The sequence below is a fragment of the Macaca nemestrina genome, chromosome 9, assembly GCF_043159975.1.
Source record: "Macaca nemestrina isolate mMacNem1 chromosome 9, mMacNem.hap1, whole genome shotgun sequence".
In the NCBI taxonomy this organism is placed as follows: Eukaryota; Metazoa; Chordata; class Mammalia; order Primates; family Cercopithecidae; genus Macaca; species Macaca nemestrina.
This window is the reverse complement of record NC_092133.1, coordinates 1,361,369-1,379,474: the sequence shown is the minus strand read 5'-3', so window position 1 is coordinate 1,379,474 and position 18,106 is coordinate 1,361,369. Positions and strand designations below refer to the sequence as shown.

The 18,106-nt window shown below is 47.9% G+C and overlaps 1 protein-coding gene across 10 annotated transcripts in view; it reads left to right on the top strand.

Moving 5' to 3' along the window:
- The window catches only part of LOC105470943 (leucine rich repeat containing 27), a 51,426-nt gene that overhangs the window by 1,065 nt on the left and 32,255 nt on the right, over positions 1-18,106 (top strand). For 6 of the 10 annotated variants that reach the window (XM_071068905.1, XM_071068901.1, XM_071068903.1 and 3 more), the window contains exons 2-4: positions 338-595; positions 12,576-12,706; positions 13,918-14,020. In XM_071068905.1, the coding sequence (XP_070925006.1) occupies positions 386-595; positions 12,576-12,706; positions 13,918-14,020 (444 nt within the window). In that variant the 5' untranslated portion in view covers positions 338-385. Of the gene's footprint in view, positions 1-337; positions 596-8,855; positions 8,938-12,358; positions 12,442-12,575; positions 12,707-13,917; positions 14,021-18,106 lie in introns of those variants that run through there. The other 4 variants (XM_011723298.2, XM_011723322.2, XM_011723328.2 and 1 more) reach the window with 4 other exon arrangements.

Below are 18,106 nucleotides of genomic sequence, written 5' to 3'. Positions count from 1 at the left end.
TTTCATGGAAGCGGTACAGTTGATTTACAGGCTTTGAAGTGTTCTTATCTGTTTATATCCCTAAAATGATCATTTCTATTTATTGTGCGCCTTTGCGTTTTCCAGGAGTTAAATCTTGGAACTCGATTGTACAAAGTGAAAGCAGAGAATTTTAATCTGAACCTCTTTGTATTTCTTTTTTTTTTTTTTACATGTTTAAAAGTCAGATTTTTGCTACAGCTTATGAAAAATGACAGCTTTTAAAGCAAGTTAAATTACTGCAGATCTGCCACATAGCTGTTCTGTTTTGCCTCAGTATAATTAGTTGTTTCTACATCTTCCCTTCCTGTGTCTCCAGGTGACTCCAGACCAAGGAGGATGAGCTGCTGTCCCTGGAAGAGAACGGATGGAGGGAAGCGGCTCCTACACAGTTCCCTCTGTGGCTGCTGCTGATCTGGAGGAGGGTGCTGGTCAGACTAGGAGCTTGCCTGCCACCCCATCCAAAGATGTTCACAAGTGTGTTGGAGGCATCATCTTTTCCTCCTCACCGATTTTAGACTTGAGTGAAAGTGGTCTGTGCCATTTGGAGGAGGTCTTTAGAATCCCCAGCCTTCAAGTAAGTGGGGCTGCTCCTCTGGCTGTGTTGGGAGGCAGAAATGGGAATCTACCCCGGGCTTTATTTGTAGGCTTCTTTCTCTTTGGAAGTGATGAATTCTAAAATGAAATAGAGGAAAGGCTAACTCATAGTTTCATATGCCGATCACAACAAAATGGGAAATTTCATGATGGGGACCAACCCATGGAAACAGTGCATCTATTTAGATGAAGGCGTCTGTTCTCTTCCTTGCAGTTCACCTCTCAAAACCTGTGGTAGTAACTACTGCCAAACACCCTTGAACTCTTAATTAAAACACAAAACCTTAAAGAAAATCAGGCAACATTAACAGTTAAAAACTTTGTTCTCACCCATGGTTTTGCTCATGTTACACACTGGTTTTACTTCGTGCCCGGCCCTTCTCCGGGTCAGTCCGCAGTAGATGCTGTCTTGTCCCTATGATTTCTAGAGAAAGCTTCTGTGAGGGCACAGCTTTGATGTTAGACAGTTGAGGGTTCCCCCTGCAGCACCTGTCCCTGCTGGGACTCACAGAATTTCCTTGAACCTCATTTGGTTTAATCTGGAATGTGGGAACGATCACATTTTCACATCATTTATTGTAAAAATGAATAACGTGAAAGTTCAGTGTCTGAAACACGGTTATGATATTGATTGACTTTCTTTTTGTATTTTTAGTAGAGATGGGGTTTCACCATGTTGCCCAGGATGGTCTTGAACACCTGAGATCAGGTGATCTGCCTGTCTCAGCCTCTCAAAGTGCTGGAATTACAGGTGTAAGCCACCGCACCTGGCCAGATTGACATTTTTGAGTGCTTTTACCAGAGCTACATATTTAGATTTTTAGTGGCTGCTTAAGTTATAAACTCTACATTTGCCTTGTCTTTGCTGTCAGGGCAGCGCTGGTCTCGCTCTTTCCTTCCTGCTGACATCTAGGATAAGGCACTGGTCATGGGGACCTGCCTTGTCCTGGCTCCTGTTACACAGGTGTCACTTTTAATGAACAGATATCCTCAGCCCTGAATTACGGATCCAGCAGAGCCCTGAGGTTTCTGTTACCTTTATGCATAATGGGAGAAGGAGGAAATTCCAGAGGTCTTCAGGCTTAATGAAGAAACTTGATAACTGCTTATAGCTTTCAGAAGACAAATGTCAGTATAAATTTTATTACCATGACATCAAGTCTCTAAATGAGGTAATCAGAGTGGTAGACTTTCTCACTGAAGTCATAAACAGCACTTCCAGAGATCCCCCATCCTCACATGAGGCTCCCAGGACCTAATAGGAAAGATGAAACTTGTGTTGTGACATAGCCGATTCACTGTTCACCATGTGAGAAACAAACCCAAAGAATGGACTCAGAGAACAGTGGAAATGAGACTTTTAAACACAGTTTTGCAAGATTGGGTGTCTGGTGGGCAGGCACACCCAGCAGGGTTACAGCAAGCCTCTTATCCCCTAGTGCACAGGTCCCGCCCCCAGTTCCTCATAGGCTGAGTACTGTGGGGGGGGGGGGGGTCACAGCCTTCCCGGACTTCACCTATTGGTTGTTGGGTAGGGGCTGCAGGGTGCAGGTCCCGCCCCCACTTCCTCATAGGCTGAGTACTGTGGGGTCACAGTCTTCCCGGACTTCACCTATTGGTTGTTGGGTAGGGGCTGCAGGGTGCAGGTCCCGCCCCCGCTTCCTCATAGGCTGAGTACTGTGGGGGGTGGTCACAGTCTTTCTGGAGGTCGCCTATTGGTTGTTGGGCAGGGGCTGTAGGTGTTTTCTTTGGGGTTGTCCTGCTGCATTTTGTTGCGGCCCACAATGCATTGCACTCCCAGTCAGCTCAGGGGCTCTTCCAGTATTTGACTTATGACCTAAGTAGCTGGGCAGGCTGATAAGAACAGACAAAACGAGATATTTTTAGGCCAGTAAACTTTCATCTTAGACTAAACCTCTTTAGTTCGGGTGAGGGCAACTAAGGGGTGGGGGGTGCCGAGAAGCAGGCGTTGGCTATCCAAGCAGGGGCCTAGTACATCCTGTTTCTTCTGTAGTTTGTTGACCTAAGCCGATTCAAGGCACTTTGTCTTGGAAATGGACCACTGTATACATTATTTCCTTCAATTCCCTCCTCTTTCTCTTTTTACTCCTGTTAGTCCCATTTCCACATTTATTTTTGTGTCCTTTGTTCCTCACATCATTTCAAAAGCTGTTGACTGTCTTCATCATAACAGAGTAGATCTGATTTGGTTTCTAATAATAGTTGATATGTTATGGGTATTTGTTTGTTGATGGCTGTTTCAATTAATTTTTGGGTTAACCCTTTAACATGGAGGATAATGCAACACCCTGTAGCTCTCAGGACTCCAGCCCCTATTATAAGGGATGTCAGAATGGAGGCGACCATTCCTTTCCGTTTTCCCGAACCAGCTCTCTAGCCAATCAACTCTCTAGCCAATCATCAATTCCAGCATTTTCCACCAATTCGTTGGCTAAAGTTGTTAACTCTTGTAATGCTTTTGTGATGATTCCATCTGGGGCAGTATTGTTAGGAATGAAAGTGCAATGCTTTCCGCCCATTATGACGCGTACGGCCCCTTTCTCTGCCAAGATCATGTCTAGTGCAAGTCTGTTCTTCCATGCCATTTGGTTGGTGGCATCTAACTGGCCAGCCACTTCTTTGAGAGCATCTCGAGTATAGGTAATGAATCTTTGTTGATTGTAATAGATGCAATTCATCAGTCTACATTTTTATTAACAGTTGACCACCAGAATAGTGCTGATGCAAGCCCAGCAGCTATGTGGTTTCGGGTCTTCGGTTCGTTAGGTGCTCCTCTAGGACTCCTACTGAGTCAATATAAATATTGGGATCAAAAGAATCTGCTAGATCTCTCTGACTTAGGTGGCCATGGGGGTTCTTGGGGATCTTATGGAATGCCAGGGTGAATGGAATGGCCAGTTGAACTGAGGCACAAGTCCCAGTCCATTTGGACAGTAACAGGTCACAGAGGTTCCTCTTCCCACTTACCACCAGACATCAGCCTGGGGTGTATGAAGAGCCGAGTAGTTGCCATTGTTTGACTCACCAGTAATGTTTAAGATGTGGGTACAAGTTGAGAGTTCTCCCACAGCCTTATTGAACTCTGCCCCCTGCCTAGAGAGGCAAGAGGAGTGGTTCGTATTCCCTATGGAGGATGAGGGGATTGCTCTCATGTCTGATTTTCACAAGGCGGGAAGAGCAGTGATAGACTTTTGCAAATCTCATTTCCCCATGCATCCCTGTCCTGGTATAAAGCCAATATGCATTGCATTCCATCAGGATTGGTATCCAATCCTGGGGGAACTGGAACCACCTGTGCCTGAGGCTGCCCAGCAGAACATGCGTGACAGTAGCTCTTATTAAGAGCTAGTACCGAAAATCTGACCCATCAGGCGCAGGCATTGATATCCCCATATCCAGTCTCAGTTTCTAAAGTCTGCCTCAAATCTGTTACCTTCGTTATTTTTACTCTCTTAGGGCATTGTCCGGTGGGTTAAAGGAAGTAGTGGGACTGGGAGTTATAGTAATCCTGGGTGGGCTCGGGGTAGAGTTGGTGACGTGCCTGAAAGCTAACTGTTCCACGGGATCCCTTCCTGAGATACTTATTCCTGATCCATACCTCCAAGGTTCCTGGTCTAGAGTAGCTAGGGTGTTTATGTTAATTAATATAGGATTGCACTCTAAATTTCTACAGTTAGGTGGTGTGGGGCTCTTATATAACTGTATTTTATTCTTTAAGAGTTTGGTTTTGGGAGAATGGCTCACCCAGCCTCAAAATTGGGTGGTCCGCCAGACCTCATTCCAGCTAGCACAGGGCTTTCCCCGTAGCGACCTGTTTCAGGACATAGATATTTGTTTGCTCGTGACAGCTGCCTTTGGTTCCCTAAATTCCCACAAGGTAAGACTTGGCAGGCATCAAAACTTATGGTCTGGGAGGTGGAGGTTCTAGCTATATTGACTATTAGTTTGATTGGCTATTCTTCTACCAGGCTCCATCCAATAATTGTGTACCGATTAATTCTAACTATGTCCACCCCAATGACAGAGCCTGCTCGTGGCTTCCTTCTAGGTTTTCCTCAGAGTTAGCTTAGGGGTTCCTTAGGAGATCTGTACACTTCCCATTTCCCCTTTCCCTTCCTTCCAGGAGTTCTTTTACCTGTCTCTTGACTGAGTGCCATGTGTCCACCCCTATCCAGCTGTTCGTACGGCTGTCTCAGTGGTTAGGAGAGCTTGGTAGGGACCTTCCCAGCTTGGGCGGAGCTTCGCCAGGCTGGAAGTGGTGAACCGTGAACTCATGAGGCAGGGTTTGAGTCAGAAATCCTTTCAACCGGAGGGATGACAGGGTGGAGGATATGGCCAGTGTATAATTTCTTAAAAATTCGTCTTTGGTTTTCATAGCAGGAAGGTCAGTAGTCCCACCTAAATCTGGGAGTCCATATAACAACTCGTAAGGGGACCATCCCAGGCCTTTCCTCGGGGCTGTACTAATCCTCAGGAGTTGCTCTGGGGAGACGTCTGGTCCAAGGCACTTTAGTTTCTAAGATTAGTTTAGTAAATATGCTTTTGGAGAGTCCGATTCCTTTTTTCTACTTTTCCAGAGGAAGCAGGGTGCCAAGGGGTGTGGTAACCCATCTAATGTACAAACCCTCCAGAATTCCCCTTAGCACCCTCGAGGTAAAGTGGCTCCCGTTGTCTGAATCAATATTTTCTACCAGGCCAAATCTGGGTATAATTTGTTGTGAGATTATTTTGGCCACATACGTGGTGGTGGCAGTTGGGAGGGGGAGGCCCCTACCCAGGTGGAGAGGTGGTTTACCATTGCCAGCAGATACTTTCGTCTCCCTATTGTGGGCATTTCTGTAAAATCTACTTGAAGGAGGTCTCCCTCTGGTAGTCTTTTGGTTTTTGTGGGTTTTTTTTTGAGATGGAGTCTCGCACTGTTGCCCTGACTGGAGTGCAGTGGTGCAATCTCAGCTCATTGCAACCTCCGCCTCCTGGGTTCAAGTGATTTTCCTGCCTCAGCCTCCCGAGTAGCTGGGATTACAGGCACCTGCCACCACGCCCAGCTAATTCTTTGTATTTTTAGTAAAGATGGAGTTTCACACTATGTTGGGCAGGCTGGTCTCAAACTCCTAACCTCATGATCCACCTGCCTCAGCCTCCCAAAGTGCTGGGATTACAGGCATGAGCCTCCGCACCCAGCTAGTAGTCGAACTACCTTTTTGTTTATTCTCTGGCAGGTCACACAACCCCCACACGCTTGTTTAGCAGGTGTGTAAATCCCTATACACCCTTAATTCTTGAGTATTGCATCACACGTGGTCTTGGGACCCCAGTGACTTCCTTGTGCAGTATGGACATCAGTTCTCTCATTATGGGTTTATCATTTATCTCCCATCAGAGAGCACCCACCTCCCATCCTCAGTTTGAGTGGCCCCTATCTTGTTCTTTTTTTTTTTTTTTTTTGAGACGGAGTCTCGCTCTGTCGCCCAGGCTGGAGTGCAGTGGCCGGATCTCAGCTCACTGCAAGCTCCACCTCCCGGGTTCACGCCATTCTCCTGCCTCAGCCTCCTGAGTAGCTGGGACTACAGGCGCCTGCCACCTCGCCCGGCTAGTTTTTTTGTATTTTTTAGTAGAGACGGGGTTTCACCGTGTTAGCCAGGATGGTCTTGATCTCCTGACCTCGTGATCCGCCCGTCTTGGCCTCCCAAAGTGCTGGGATTACAGGCTTGAGCCACCGCGCCCAGCCGAGTGGCCCCTATCTTGCCCAGCTCTTCCTCCTCTTTAGAAAATTGGGGTCTTTTTTTTTTTTTTTTTTTTTTTTTTTTTTTTTTTGAGACGGAGTCTCGCTGTGTCTCCCAGGCTGGAGTGCAGTGGCGTGATCTCGGCTCACTGCAAGCTCCGCCTCCCAGGTTCACGCCATTCTCCCGCCTCAGCCTCCCAAGTAGCTGAGACTACAGGCGCCCGCCACCACGCCCGGCTAGTTTTTTGTATTTTTAGTAGAGACGGGGTTTCACCATGTTAGCCAGGATAGTCTCGATCTCCTGACCTCGTGATCCACCCGCCTCGGCCTCCCAAAGTGCTGGGATTACAGGCTTGAGCCACCGCGCCCGGCCGAAAATTGGGGTCTTAATACCACCTTAGGAATATCTGGATTAGGCTAAACAGTCTAACTTCTTACTTTAGAGAGGCTTGTTTAGAAGCTTCATCCACAGGCCTGTTCCCTACAGCTTCTATAGTGTTTCCTATCTGACAGCCGTTTACATGAACCATGGCTATCTCCGCTGGAGGCACGATGCTTTCTAAAACTTGCTTGACCAGTTCCCCATGTACCAGTTTTTTCCCCTTACTATTTATCAGGCCCCACTCTGTCCAGATCCTTCCAAAGGTATGTCCTACTCCATAGGCGTATTTGGAATCACTATATATAGTGCCTTCTTGGTCTTCTAGGGGCTTTAGGGCCTGGTTAAGAGCATGTTATTCACAGGTTTGTGCTGACCAGTTGTTGGGTAATCTACCTTTTTCACATGAGGATCGTTTGCATCAATGACAGCATAGCCATTGTGTCTTTTACCATTAGTCACTTGGGATGACCCATCCACAAACAGCCTCATTCCATCATGTAGGGGAGCTTCTCGAAGGTCTGGTGTGACTTTAGTTTGATATTCTATGATACCTAACAGTTACAGTCTGATGCCACCTTATTCTCCTGTCCTTTCAATAAGAAACTGACTGGATTCAAGCAAGTATCTGTTATTAAGACCAAATCATCTTTTTCTAGTAATAGGACTTCATATTTTAATGTCCAGGAATTAGTCAACCATCTCCCAGCTCTTTGATTTCATATATGCCTGACCTGATGTGGGGTGCTCCCTACCAGGGCCCAGTCGAAGGTCAGCTTCCAACCCTCCTCTGTCAGCAGGGCTGTGACAGCTACTGCTTGCACACATTCGGGCCACCTTCAAGGGACAGGATCAAGAAGCTTGGAGATAAAAACAACAGTTGCCTCTTCCCCGCCCCAGATTTGAGTGAACACCCCAAGGGCCACTCCCTGGCCTACTGTTATTAACAGATAACACATTTTCTTTAAAGATGGAAAGGCCAGGACTGGGACTGTAGCGAGAACTTGCTTTAAATCCTCCACTGCCTTGATTTCTTCCAGGGACCATTGCAAAGGTTACTAGAAGTTCGTCTTCTAGTAACTTAAAATACAAAATCTTTGTTTTTTTGAGCATATGAGTCAATCCATAATCTACAGTAACCAGTTAAACCTAAAAATTTTTGGAGTTCTTTCTTTGTCTTAGGCAAGGGCAGACCCACTATTCCCAATACTCTTTCTGGGTTTATTCTCCGCTTCCCTTCACTAATTAGATGTCCTAAATATTTAACTTCTTTTTCTACAAATTGGAGTTTGTTCTTGGAGAAACAAGAACAAGCCCCTTTCCCCTAGGAAATTAAGCAACCCCATTTCCCCTAGGAAATCAAGCAAGCTTGCGGTAGCTTCGGATACCTTGTCCCTCCTTTTCCCAGAAATTAGAAGAACATCCACATACTGTAATAACTGGGTTTCTCTGGAAGGTTGGAATTCCTCCAGGACTTTTTCTGAGACATGACCAAATAAGTCTGGGGCTTCCGTGAAACCTTTTGGCAGCACAGTCCAACAGTACTGCTGCTTTCTCCCAGTTACAGGGTTTTCCATTCAAAGGCAAAGAGGTCCCTACTCCTAGAGTCTAGGGGACGTGCCCGGAATGCGTCTTTCAGATCCACTACACCGAACCACTTACGTTAATGGGGTATTTTACTAAGAAGGGTGTAGGGGTGAGGCATCACAGGATGGTGAGTTTGTACAATTTGATTTATAGTTCTTAGATCTTACGCTAATCTGTAGGACCCATCCGGTTTCTTTTTTTTTTTTTTTTTTTGAGACGGAGTCTCGCTCTGTCACCCAGGCTGGAGTGCAGTGGCCGGATCTCAGCTCACTGCAAGCTCCGCCTCCTGGGTTCACGCCATTCTCCTGCCTCAGCCTCCCGAGTAGCTGGGACTACAGGCGCCTGCCACCTCGCCCGGCTAAGTTTTTGTATTTTTAGTAGAGACGGGGTTTCACTGTGTTACCCAGGATGGTCTCGATCTCCTGACCTCGTGATCCGCCCGTCTCGGCCTCCCAAAGTGCTGGGATTACAGGCTTGAGCCACCGCGCCCGGCCCCCATCCGGTTTCTTTACGGGGAGAATTGGAGTGTCGTATGGTGACATGCAGAGTTCCAGTAGTCCATCTTTAATTCATTCCTCTGTTACCGCTTGGAGACCCTTTCTCCCTTCAGTGGGTATGGGATATTGTTTCCTGCAAACTCTTTCTCTTTCTCCTGGATGTTTTAGTTCAATCTGTAAGGGTGTGATTTTTAATCCTCCCCGTTGCCTTCCTTAATCCACACAAGGGGATTACTTTCTTCCTCCTCTGTTAGAAGGCCCATCATTACTTTTATTTGTCCCTTCTCTATTCCTAATCCTAAACCTAATCTGACAATCAGGTCTTGACCAAGGAGGTTAGTTCCTGCTTCAGGAACATGTAAGAACAACCACTTAATTTGTTCTGATCCCAAGCTAATTAACATTTTCTTAAATATCGGAACCTGAAATCCCTCCCTCTTTACCCCGATACTGTTAACTTCTCCTTAGAGAGTTTTGCGCCCCTTGGTTGGTACATTGGGGAGAAGAAAGCCCCTCCAGTGTCGATCAAAGATGTCATTTCTTCCCCGTACGGACCACCAGGTTGTGAGAAACAAACTCACCCATCCAAACCCAAAGAATGGACTCAGAGACCCAGAGAACAGTGGAAATGCGACTTTTAATGACGGTTTTGCAAGATTGGGTGTCTGGTGGGCAGGCACACCCAGCAGGGTTACAACAAGCCATTTATCCCCTAGCGCGCAGGTCCTGCCCACCCAGTTCCTCATAGGCAGAGTACTGTGGGGGGGTCACAGTCTTCCTGGATGTTGCCTATTGGTTGTTGGGTAGGGGCTGCAGGGTGCAGGTCCCACCCCCGCTTCCTCATAGGCTGAGTACTGTGGGGGGGGCGGTCACAGCCTTCCCGGACTTTACCTATTGGTTGTTGGGTAGGGGGTGTAGGGTGCAGGTCCCACCCCCGCTTCCTCATAGGCTGAGTACTGTGGGGGGGGTGTCAGTCTTCCCGGACTTCACCTATTGGTTGTTGGGTAGGGGGTGTAGAGTGCAGGTCCCTCCCCTGGTTCCTCATAGGCTGAGTACTGTGGTGGGGGGGGGGGTCACAGCCTTCCTGGACTTCACCTATTGGTTGTTGGGTAGGGGCTGCAGGGTGCAGGTCCCACCCCCGCTTCCTCATAGGCTGAGTACTGTGGGGGTGACAGTCTTCCTGGATGTTGCATATTGGTTGTTGGGTAGGAGGTGTAGGGTGCAGGTTCCTCTCCTGGTTCCTCATAGGCTGAGTACTGTGGGGGGCGGGTCACAGCCTTCCCAGACTTCACCTATTGGTGGTTGGGTAGGGGGTGTAGGGTGCAGGTCCCTCCCCTGGTTCCTCATAGGCTGAGTACTGTGGGGGGGGGGTCACAGCTTTCCCGGACTTCACCTATTGGTTGTTGGGTAGGGGCTGCAGGGTGAAGGTCCCGCCCCCGCTTCCTCATAGGGTGAGTACTGTGGGGGTCACAGTCTTCCTGGATGTTGTCTATTGGTTGTTGGGTAGGGGCTGTAGGGTGCAGGTTCCTCCCCCGCTTCCTCATAGGGTGAGTACTGTGGGGGGGGGGTCACAGTCTTCCCAGACTTCACCTATTGGTTGTTGGGTAGGGGCTGCAGGGTGCAGGTCCCGCCTCCGGTTCCTCATAGGCTGAGTACTGTGGGGGGGGTCACAGCCTTCCTGGATGTTGCCTATTGGTTGTTGGGTAGGGGCTGTAGGGTGCAGGTTCCTCCCCTGGTTCCTGATAGGCTGAGTACTGTGGGGGGGGGTCACAGCCTTCCTGGATGTTGCCTATTGGTTGTTGGGTAGGGGGGTGTAGGGTGCAGGTCCCGCCTCCGGTTCCTCATAGGCTGAGTACTGTGGGGGGTGGTCACAGTCTTCCTGGACGTCGCCTATTGGTTGTTGGGCAGGGGCTGTAGGTGTTTTCTTTGGGGTTGTCCTGCTGCATTTTGTTGCGGCCCACAATGCATTGCAATCCCAGTCAGCTCAGGGGCTCTTCCAGTATTTGACTTATGACCTAAGTAGCTGGGCAGGCTGATAAGAACAGACAAAACGAGATATTTTTAGGCCAGTAAACTTTCATCTTAGACTAAACCTCTTTGGTTCGGGTGAGGGCAACTAAGGGGTGGGGGGTGCCGAGAAGCAGGCGTTGGCTATCCAAGCAGGGGCCTAGTACATCCTGTTTCTTCTGTAGTTTGCTGACCTAAGCCGATTCAAGGCACTTTGTCTTGGAAATGGACCACTGTATACATTATTTCCTTCAACCATAACCAGCTCCAAGTCGCAGGTGGTGCCTGCATTTCCAGAGGTGCTGGGGAGGAAGAAGAGTGTTAGCTTTCTGAGGGTCCTTTTACTGGCATTGAGGACGACGTGGTTTCAAAGCTGAGCACTGGAATCAGCTTGCCCTGGGAGGGAAAGGACAGGACCAAAAAGCGTAAAGCCACTCCTGCAGAGGCCCGAGAAAGGCAGCACGCGGAGGCATGCGCATGCCTGTATGTGGGGGTTGCATGCCCATGTACGTGGCGGTACACCCGGTGATCTGTGATCGCCAGGCTGCTTTCTGGAGACCGAGCCAGCTGCCAGCAAGCAGTGACTCCAGCAATTTCCTCGCAGGGATAAGACACTGTTTCCAATGCCTTTATGAGAAGTGTGATTTTTCCAGTCAGTGTTTCTTCAGTTGGAATCTGTCAATGATTTGGATCAGGGACACGGTGTTGAAGGTGGAATGGGGAGGCACGGTGGCGCTCTGTGCAATATGCAGTGTGTGTTTCATAGAGAAGGCAACGTAATCACAGCAGCCAATCCACGCACTGCTCTTTAGTGCTGCCCACATTGCCCCGTCTCACAGATGAGGACACTGGAGCCCAGAGAGGTTCGGGAACTTGCTCAAGGTCACACAGCCAATAGATTTTGAAACGTAGATGTGAATCCAGGCAGTCTGGCTTCGAGATCATTGTTCTGAACAATGATCTGTTTCTACTCCCTCAGTCAATACGAGTATAGATATAAATATGTATAATAATGTGAGTATAAACAACATAGCAGCACTAATGATGGTATTGTAAAAATTAGCTATTATCCTCCCACACTGTGACTGTAAAATTATATATATGTTATATGCATTTTACACAGCTAAAATCAATGTGTATACATTTCATCTTCCACCTTCCCTTATTTATAATGACTTTAAAGCATCACTGAGTTGATGTGTCTATCTGCTTCTGAAATGATGCTTGCCGAGGTTATTTTTGTGTGCTGCTGATCGTAGACAACACCACAGCAGACGTCTCTGTCCCTGTCTTTTAGTTTCCTGTTAATGACTGAGTTGGGCTGAGTCCCCCAGACCAGACATGGTTCTGGCTATTTGCTCAGTAAACAGGCGGTTTCGGGGGCTGCCAAGGGCCAGGTGCTGCGGCAGGCACTGGAGAAAGGGCCGAGACACTGAGTGTGGAGCCCCAGGATTCAGACCGTGTCACAGGCTTTGGGATAGAAACAGTGATGTGCTTGGTCAGCAACAGAGTGCCGGCTCTTCAGGAAGCCAGTCCCCGCTCGGAAGGCCGCTGGAAGGAGCCCTGGTTCTTTTCTTTCTGATTCTCGTGTTTACTGTTTACATCTTTTGAGGGTAAGAGAGTGGGTTTTTGTTTTTTGACGTAGTATACGTGGTTAGTAGTTCTTTTGGAAATGGATTTTGGGTATATCATGTTTTAAAAATTAGTTGGTTGACAAAACATTCTCTGATTCTCTTTTGCACGGAAGCAATTGCATCTGCAAAGGAACTCCCTGTGTGTGATTCCTCAAGATTTCTTTCAGTTGCTGCCGAACCTGACTTGGCTGGACCTCCGGTACAACAGAATTAAGGTGCTTCCTTCCGGGATCGGAGCCCACAGGTAAGTTGTTTATGCTTCCAGATTTTAAAATCATCCTTGTCCTTTACTCTTGATTGAATTTTTATTTCGGAATAGACACATTTAATAGTATTTTTAAATCCAGCTAAGAGGTGCGACAGTTGAATGTACCTGACATGCAGAACTCTAACTTGGGATATTTGGTGCCACAACAAATGCTGGTAGCCACAGTGTCTTTTTGCTGGGTGGCCGGTGTGATTTTTATCACAACTGATTCCAGCTCTGACTCTCCTTGTATGAAGCTGCCTGAAAATCAGAAATACCTCTGACGAGTTAAACCAGCAACTTTGGCCAGGCGCGGTGGCTCACACGTGTAATCCCAGCACTTTGGGAGACTGAGGTGGGCAGATCACCTGAGGTCAGGAGATCAAGACCATCCTGGCCAACATGGCAAACCCTGTCTCTACTAAAAATATAGAAAAATTAGCCGGGCATGGTGGTGGGCGCTTATAGTCCCAGCTACTTGGGAGGCTGAGGCAGGAGAATGGCGTGAACCCAGGAGGCAGAGCTTGCAGTGAGCGGAGATCGCGCCACCGCACTCCAGCCTGGATGACAGAGCGATACTCCATCTCAAAAAAAAAAAAAAAAAAAAAAAAAAATATATATATATATATATATATAAATTAGCCAGGCATGGTGGTGGGTGCCTGTAATCCCAGCTCCTTGGGAGGTTGAGGGAAGAGAATTGCTTGAACCCAGGAGGCGGAGGTTGCAGTGAGCTGAGATCACACCACTGCACTCCAGTCTGGGCGACAGAGTAAGAGTCCGTCTCAAAAAAAAAAAATAAATAAACCAGCTCCTTTGCTCCTGAGGGCTCTTGTGTAACCCACATTGGTTCTTGGCATATAATGAGAAATTCTTCTCACTTAGGAAAACTGGGAGCACCCAGCCAAGCCCCGGGTGTCCTGCCCATCCCCACCACTTCCCTTCCCAGGGTTTCCTTGCATTCCCACTTGTGGACTTGTGGGGTGTAATCCTGCCCATGGTGGAAATGCCACACCTCCTTTCCCCTCCTCAGCCTGGCCCTTCCCCATCAGCCAGGAATCTCCTCTCACTGTGGAGACGTCCTTCTTTCCTGAGCCTTCTGCTTCTGTGTCCACATCCCTGGCACTGTGGCTTTTTCTCCTTCTGAAGCCATGATCGCCTTACCTCTTATTCTTTTCTTTTCTTTTTTTCTTTTTTTTTTTTTTTAGATGGAGTCTTGCTCTCTCCCCCAGGCTGGAGTGCAGTGGCGTGATCTCAGCTCACTACAACCTCTGCCTCCTGGGTTCAGGCAATTCGGAACTGGAATTACAGGTGCGCGCCACCGTGCCCTGCTAAATTTTGTATTTTTAGTAGAAACAGGGTGTTGGGGTCCATGCCGGGGGTGGTGGAGAATGAAAGAACACACAAAAGACAAAGACACACAGAGAACATGGCGGCCACACTCAGAGCCTCCGCCTCACTTTATTTATACTCCATAAACCCCACGTCAGCAGAAAGAATGCAATGCAAAACAAACTTTCTTTTCTCAGATGTAACCTTCTACTCAGTTCCTTGTTTCTATGCTCTTCCTTATCTGCCCGCCTTCTTGGCGCCTACGGGAGTTCATTAAAAGTTCAATTGGAGATACTGTCCTTGAGCCCTATCTATTCTCAGCATACTGTTTTCAAAGGCCCCTGCAACAGGGTTTTGCCATGTTGGCCAGGTTGGTCTCAAACTCCTGACCTCAAGTGATCTGCCTGCCTCGGCCTCCCAAAGTGCTGGGATGACAGGTGTGAGCCCCCACACCCAGCTGCCCGAACCTCTTTTGACCAGTGCTTCAGCCCTTCCTCTGATATGAGTGTGTCTGGGCACAGCCCTGAGGTGGGCATGTGCCTGGCAGGTGCAGGCTGGCAGGGAGGCCTATTTGGTGGGGGAAGTCTCTAAAGAGGGGCAGTGGGGCTCAGAGGCTAGGGTCTCTTTGTGAATTTTATTTTAGAAAGGAAGTCACAGAAGGGTTTGAGTAGAGAGGGTGGCATCAGACTTGGCTTATAGTCACTCTGTGAAGAGGGGGGCTCCAGGGCAAGGGTGGGGCAGGTCACCAGCTGGGGCCACGGCAGCAGCCCATGCAGGAGGGGCAGCCTGGGCATGGCTGGCCATGGCAGGGCTTTGGTGGGACTTCAGAGCTGGTGGGATGCGGGTGGGTGTGGGGTCACAAGAAGGAAAGGGGTGTCCAGGGCACCCCCAGTTCCTACATGAGGAATTGTGTCTCCCAAGAGCCATGGTGGCCTCTGTGGGACAGTAGAATAGAGGCTTGTAGGAGGCCCTTCACACCGGTTTTAAAAATGTTTTATAAGAAGTCAGTATATTTTGCCACACGTAATAGAAGAGAACCACGCATCATTCACCCTTCAGGCTCTGCGAGGAAGCTACTTACCTAATGACAAGTGGTGTCTCGAGCAGGTGGAAACACACCCGGTGCATCTGCATGGGGGTCCTGGGGACTCCAGGGTCTGCAGGGCGGATCAGATGGACCTCGAGGAGAAGAATGTCCCGGGACTCAGCCGATGCATCTGCTGAGCCCGGCCAGCTGCTCGTGTTATATGAGCTGCATGGGAGCTAGGTACTCTCTGGGCAGTTGTCCACCCTGTCCTCACGGCCTGGGGAGGTTTCCGAGCCTGTGGCTGAGAGTGCTTTGGGAAGGATTTCTTCTTCACGTGATCATCATCTTCTGGGTTTAGAATCACTGGGTGCTATTTTGTCCACAAATCATTTTAGCCTTACACAGTTCTGGAGAGTAAGTGCTACTCAGAGGATGTAAGTGCACTAAGACCTGTTCCCATAACTACTCGTCTTTTCCCTAAAATAAGTATACAGTCCTCAAAATTTGAAAATTCTTTGATTCTGCCAAAGCTGGCTACCTAATGTTTTTGAAGATACACTTTTATTTGTGATTTGTAACCCATGATAACATTCCAATTAGATCAGCTACAGAGCTGAGACATATTACTCAGAAATGTAAAGTGATTATGGGCTTATTAAAGCCTTAAACCTCTCGAAACATAATTAAAACAGTGACGGTGTTAGCGTGCCCCCTTCTCAGCGTCTTGGATGTGTGAGCTTGCTAGCAGAGAGAAGATGTGGGAAGCGTGGATCAGTTCATTTACCTCCTTAGGCAAATAAGTCCAACTCAGCATTTACTTTTATATATTCATTTTAAAATCAATGAAACAAAAGAATCAGTGGGTACGCTTTGAATTATTGATAGTATTTAAGGAATTAACATTTATAAATTTGTCATTTAAAGTGTTTTCAGAATATTTTAATAATATTATTACATAAGGTAGAAAAACCCGTGCTGTACTTTCAGGTTAATAGTAAACATGCACCCCCTGCAATCCCTGTCAGGCAAAACCCAACCCAGCCCCACCCAGCAGCACCTGAGTGGCCAGAACCTTTCTGCCTTGACGAAGCCCTAGTGCTGGAGAAGCCGAGGGCATGGCGCTGCCCTTGCTGCCCTCCTCAGCATCTGGAGGCCTCTGTTCACCTTCCAGAGAGCAGATGCTGTTCTTGTTGGCTGGTTTTATACAAGCAAAATTCAGAGGGAGTAAACCAAAAACAATGAACTGAAAGAACCACATTGAAATAATCCACTTTTGTGCACTTCAAGAAAAGTTTACTTCATAAAGTTTATTCCTTAAAAACTTTAAGTAACAGCCGGGCACAGTGACTCACGCCTATAATCTCAGCACTTTGGGAGGCCGAGGTGGGCAGATCACAAGGTCAGGAGTTCAAGACCAGCCTGGCCAGCATGGTGAAACTCCATCTCTACTAAAAAAAAAAAGTATAAAAAAATTAGCCGGGTATGGAGGCATGTGCCTGTAGTCCCAGCTATTCGGGAGGCTGAGGCAGGAGAATTGCTTGAACCTGGCAGGCAGAGGTTTCAGTGAGCCAAGAGCACGCCACTCCACTCCAGCCTGGGCCACAGAGTGAGACTCCATCTCAAAAAAAAAAAAAAAAATTCAAATAACCAGGAAAATCCAAGAAAATAAGTAGAAAGAAAATTGTCTAAACCTTAAATAATCTGATTTTCCTGTAGGGTAATAAAAAAATTAAACGGCCGGGCGCGGTGGCTCAAGCCTGTAATCCCAGCACTTTGGGAGGCCGAGACGGGCGGATCACGAGGTCAGGAGATCGAGACCATCCTGGCTAACACAGTGAAACCCCGTCTCTACTAAAAATACAAAAAACTTAGCCGGGCGAGATGGCGGGCGCCTGTAGTCCCAGCTACTCGGGAGGCTGAGGCAGGAGAATGGCGTGAACCCGGGAGGCGGAGCTTGCAGTGAGCTGAGATCCGGCCACTGCACTCCAGCCTGGGTGACAGAGCGAGACTCCGTCTCAAAAAAAAAAAAAAAAAAAAAAAAAAAATTAAACATAATTTAAATGAGGGTTGGGCATGGTGGCTTATACCTATAATCCCAGCACTTTGAGAGGCTGAGGCGGGAGGATCACTTGAGTCCAGGAGTTCAAAACTGGCTTGAGCAACATAGGAATACCCTGTGTTTACAAAAAATACCAACATTAGCCAGACATGGTGGCACACACCATTAGTCTCAGCTCAGCCAGGTGTGGTGGCACACACCACTAGTCTCAGCTCAGCCAGACGTGGTGGCACACACCTATTAGTCTCAGCTCAGCCAGGTGTGGTGGCACACACCATTAGTCTCAGCTCAGCCAGGCGTGGTGGCACACACCTATTAGTCTCAGCTACCTGCGGGGGGCTGAGGCAGGAGGATTGCTTGAGCCCAGGAGGCAGAGGTTGCAGTGAGCAGAGGTTGCAGTGAGCCGAGATTATGTCACTGCACTCCATCCTGGGCAATAGAGTGGAGACCTTGTCTCAAAAAATAATCATAATTAACTGTGAAAACCAAGAAGCATAGTACAGTAAAAGATACGAGATAGAGTTTAATAGAATATATGGATTTTTCTATCATTCAACTAGTAAATGTTTACATTCTTTCCTGTCTAAACAGACAGGCATCCATGAGATATTTTGGGCTGCATTTTGTAAGGATGTTACTAGGTGTTAAATGAAAGTGGGTGCCTTCCCGAAATGCTGCCTCAGCTGAGTTTCTTATGTAGAGGCTTCTCAGAGTCCCCAGTGTACGAATCATTCATCTCCAAGCAGGGCAGGATATACTGTGCAGCGGAAGTCTCTCAAGCAATTTTGGCCATAGAAAACTTTTTTCACAGAGCATCATAAAACACTGGGATTCCTCACAGCACATCTTAGGAAAGACTGGTTTACAGTGAGGTTGTAACTGGAAGGTATGAAAGCCTAAAATAGAGGTTCTGAACTGGGGGAGGTTTTGCCCCCAAGGAGACTGTCGGTAATGTCTGGAGACATTTGTGGTTGCCACA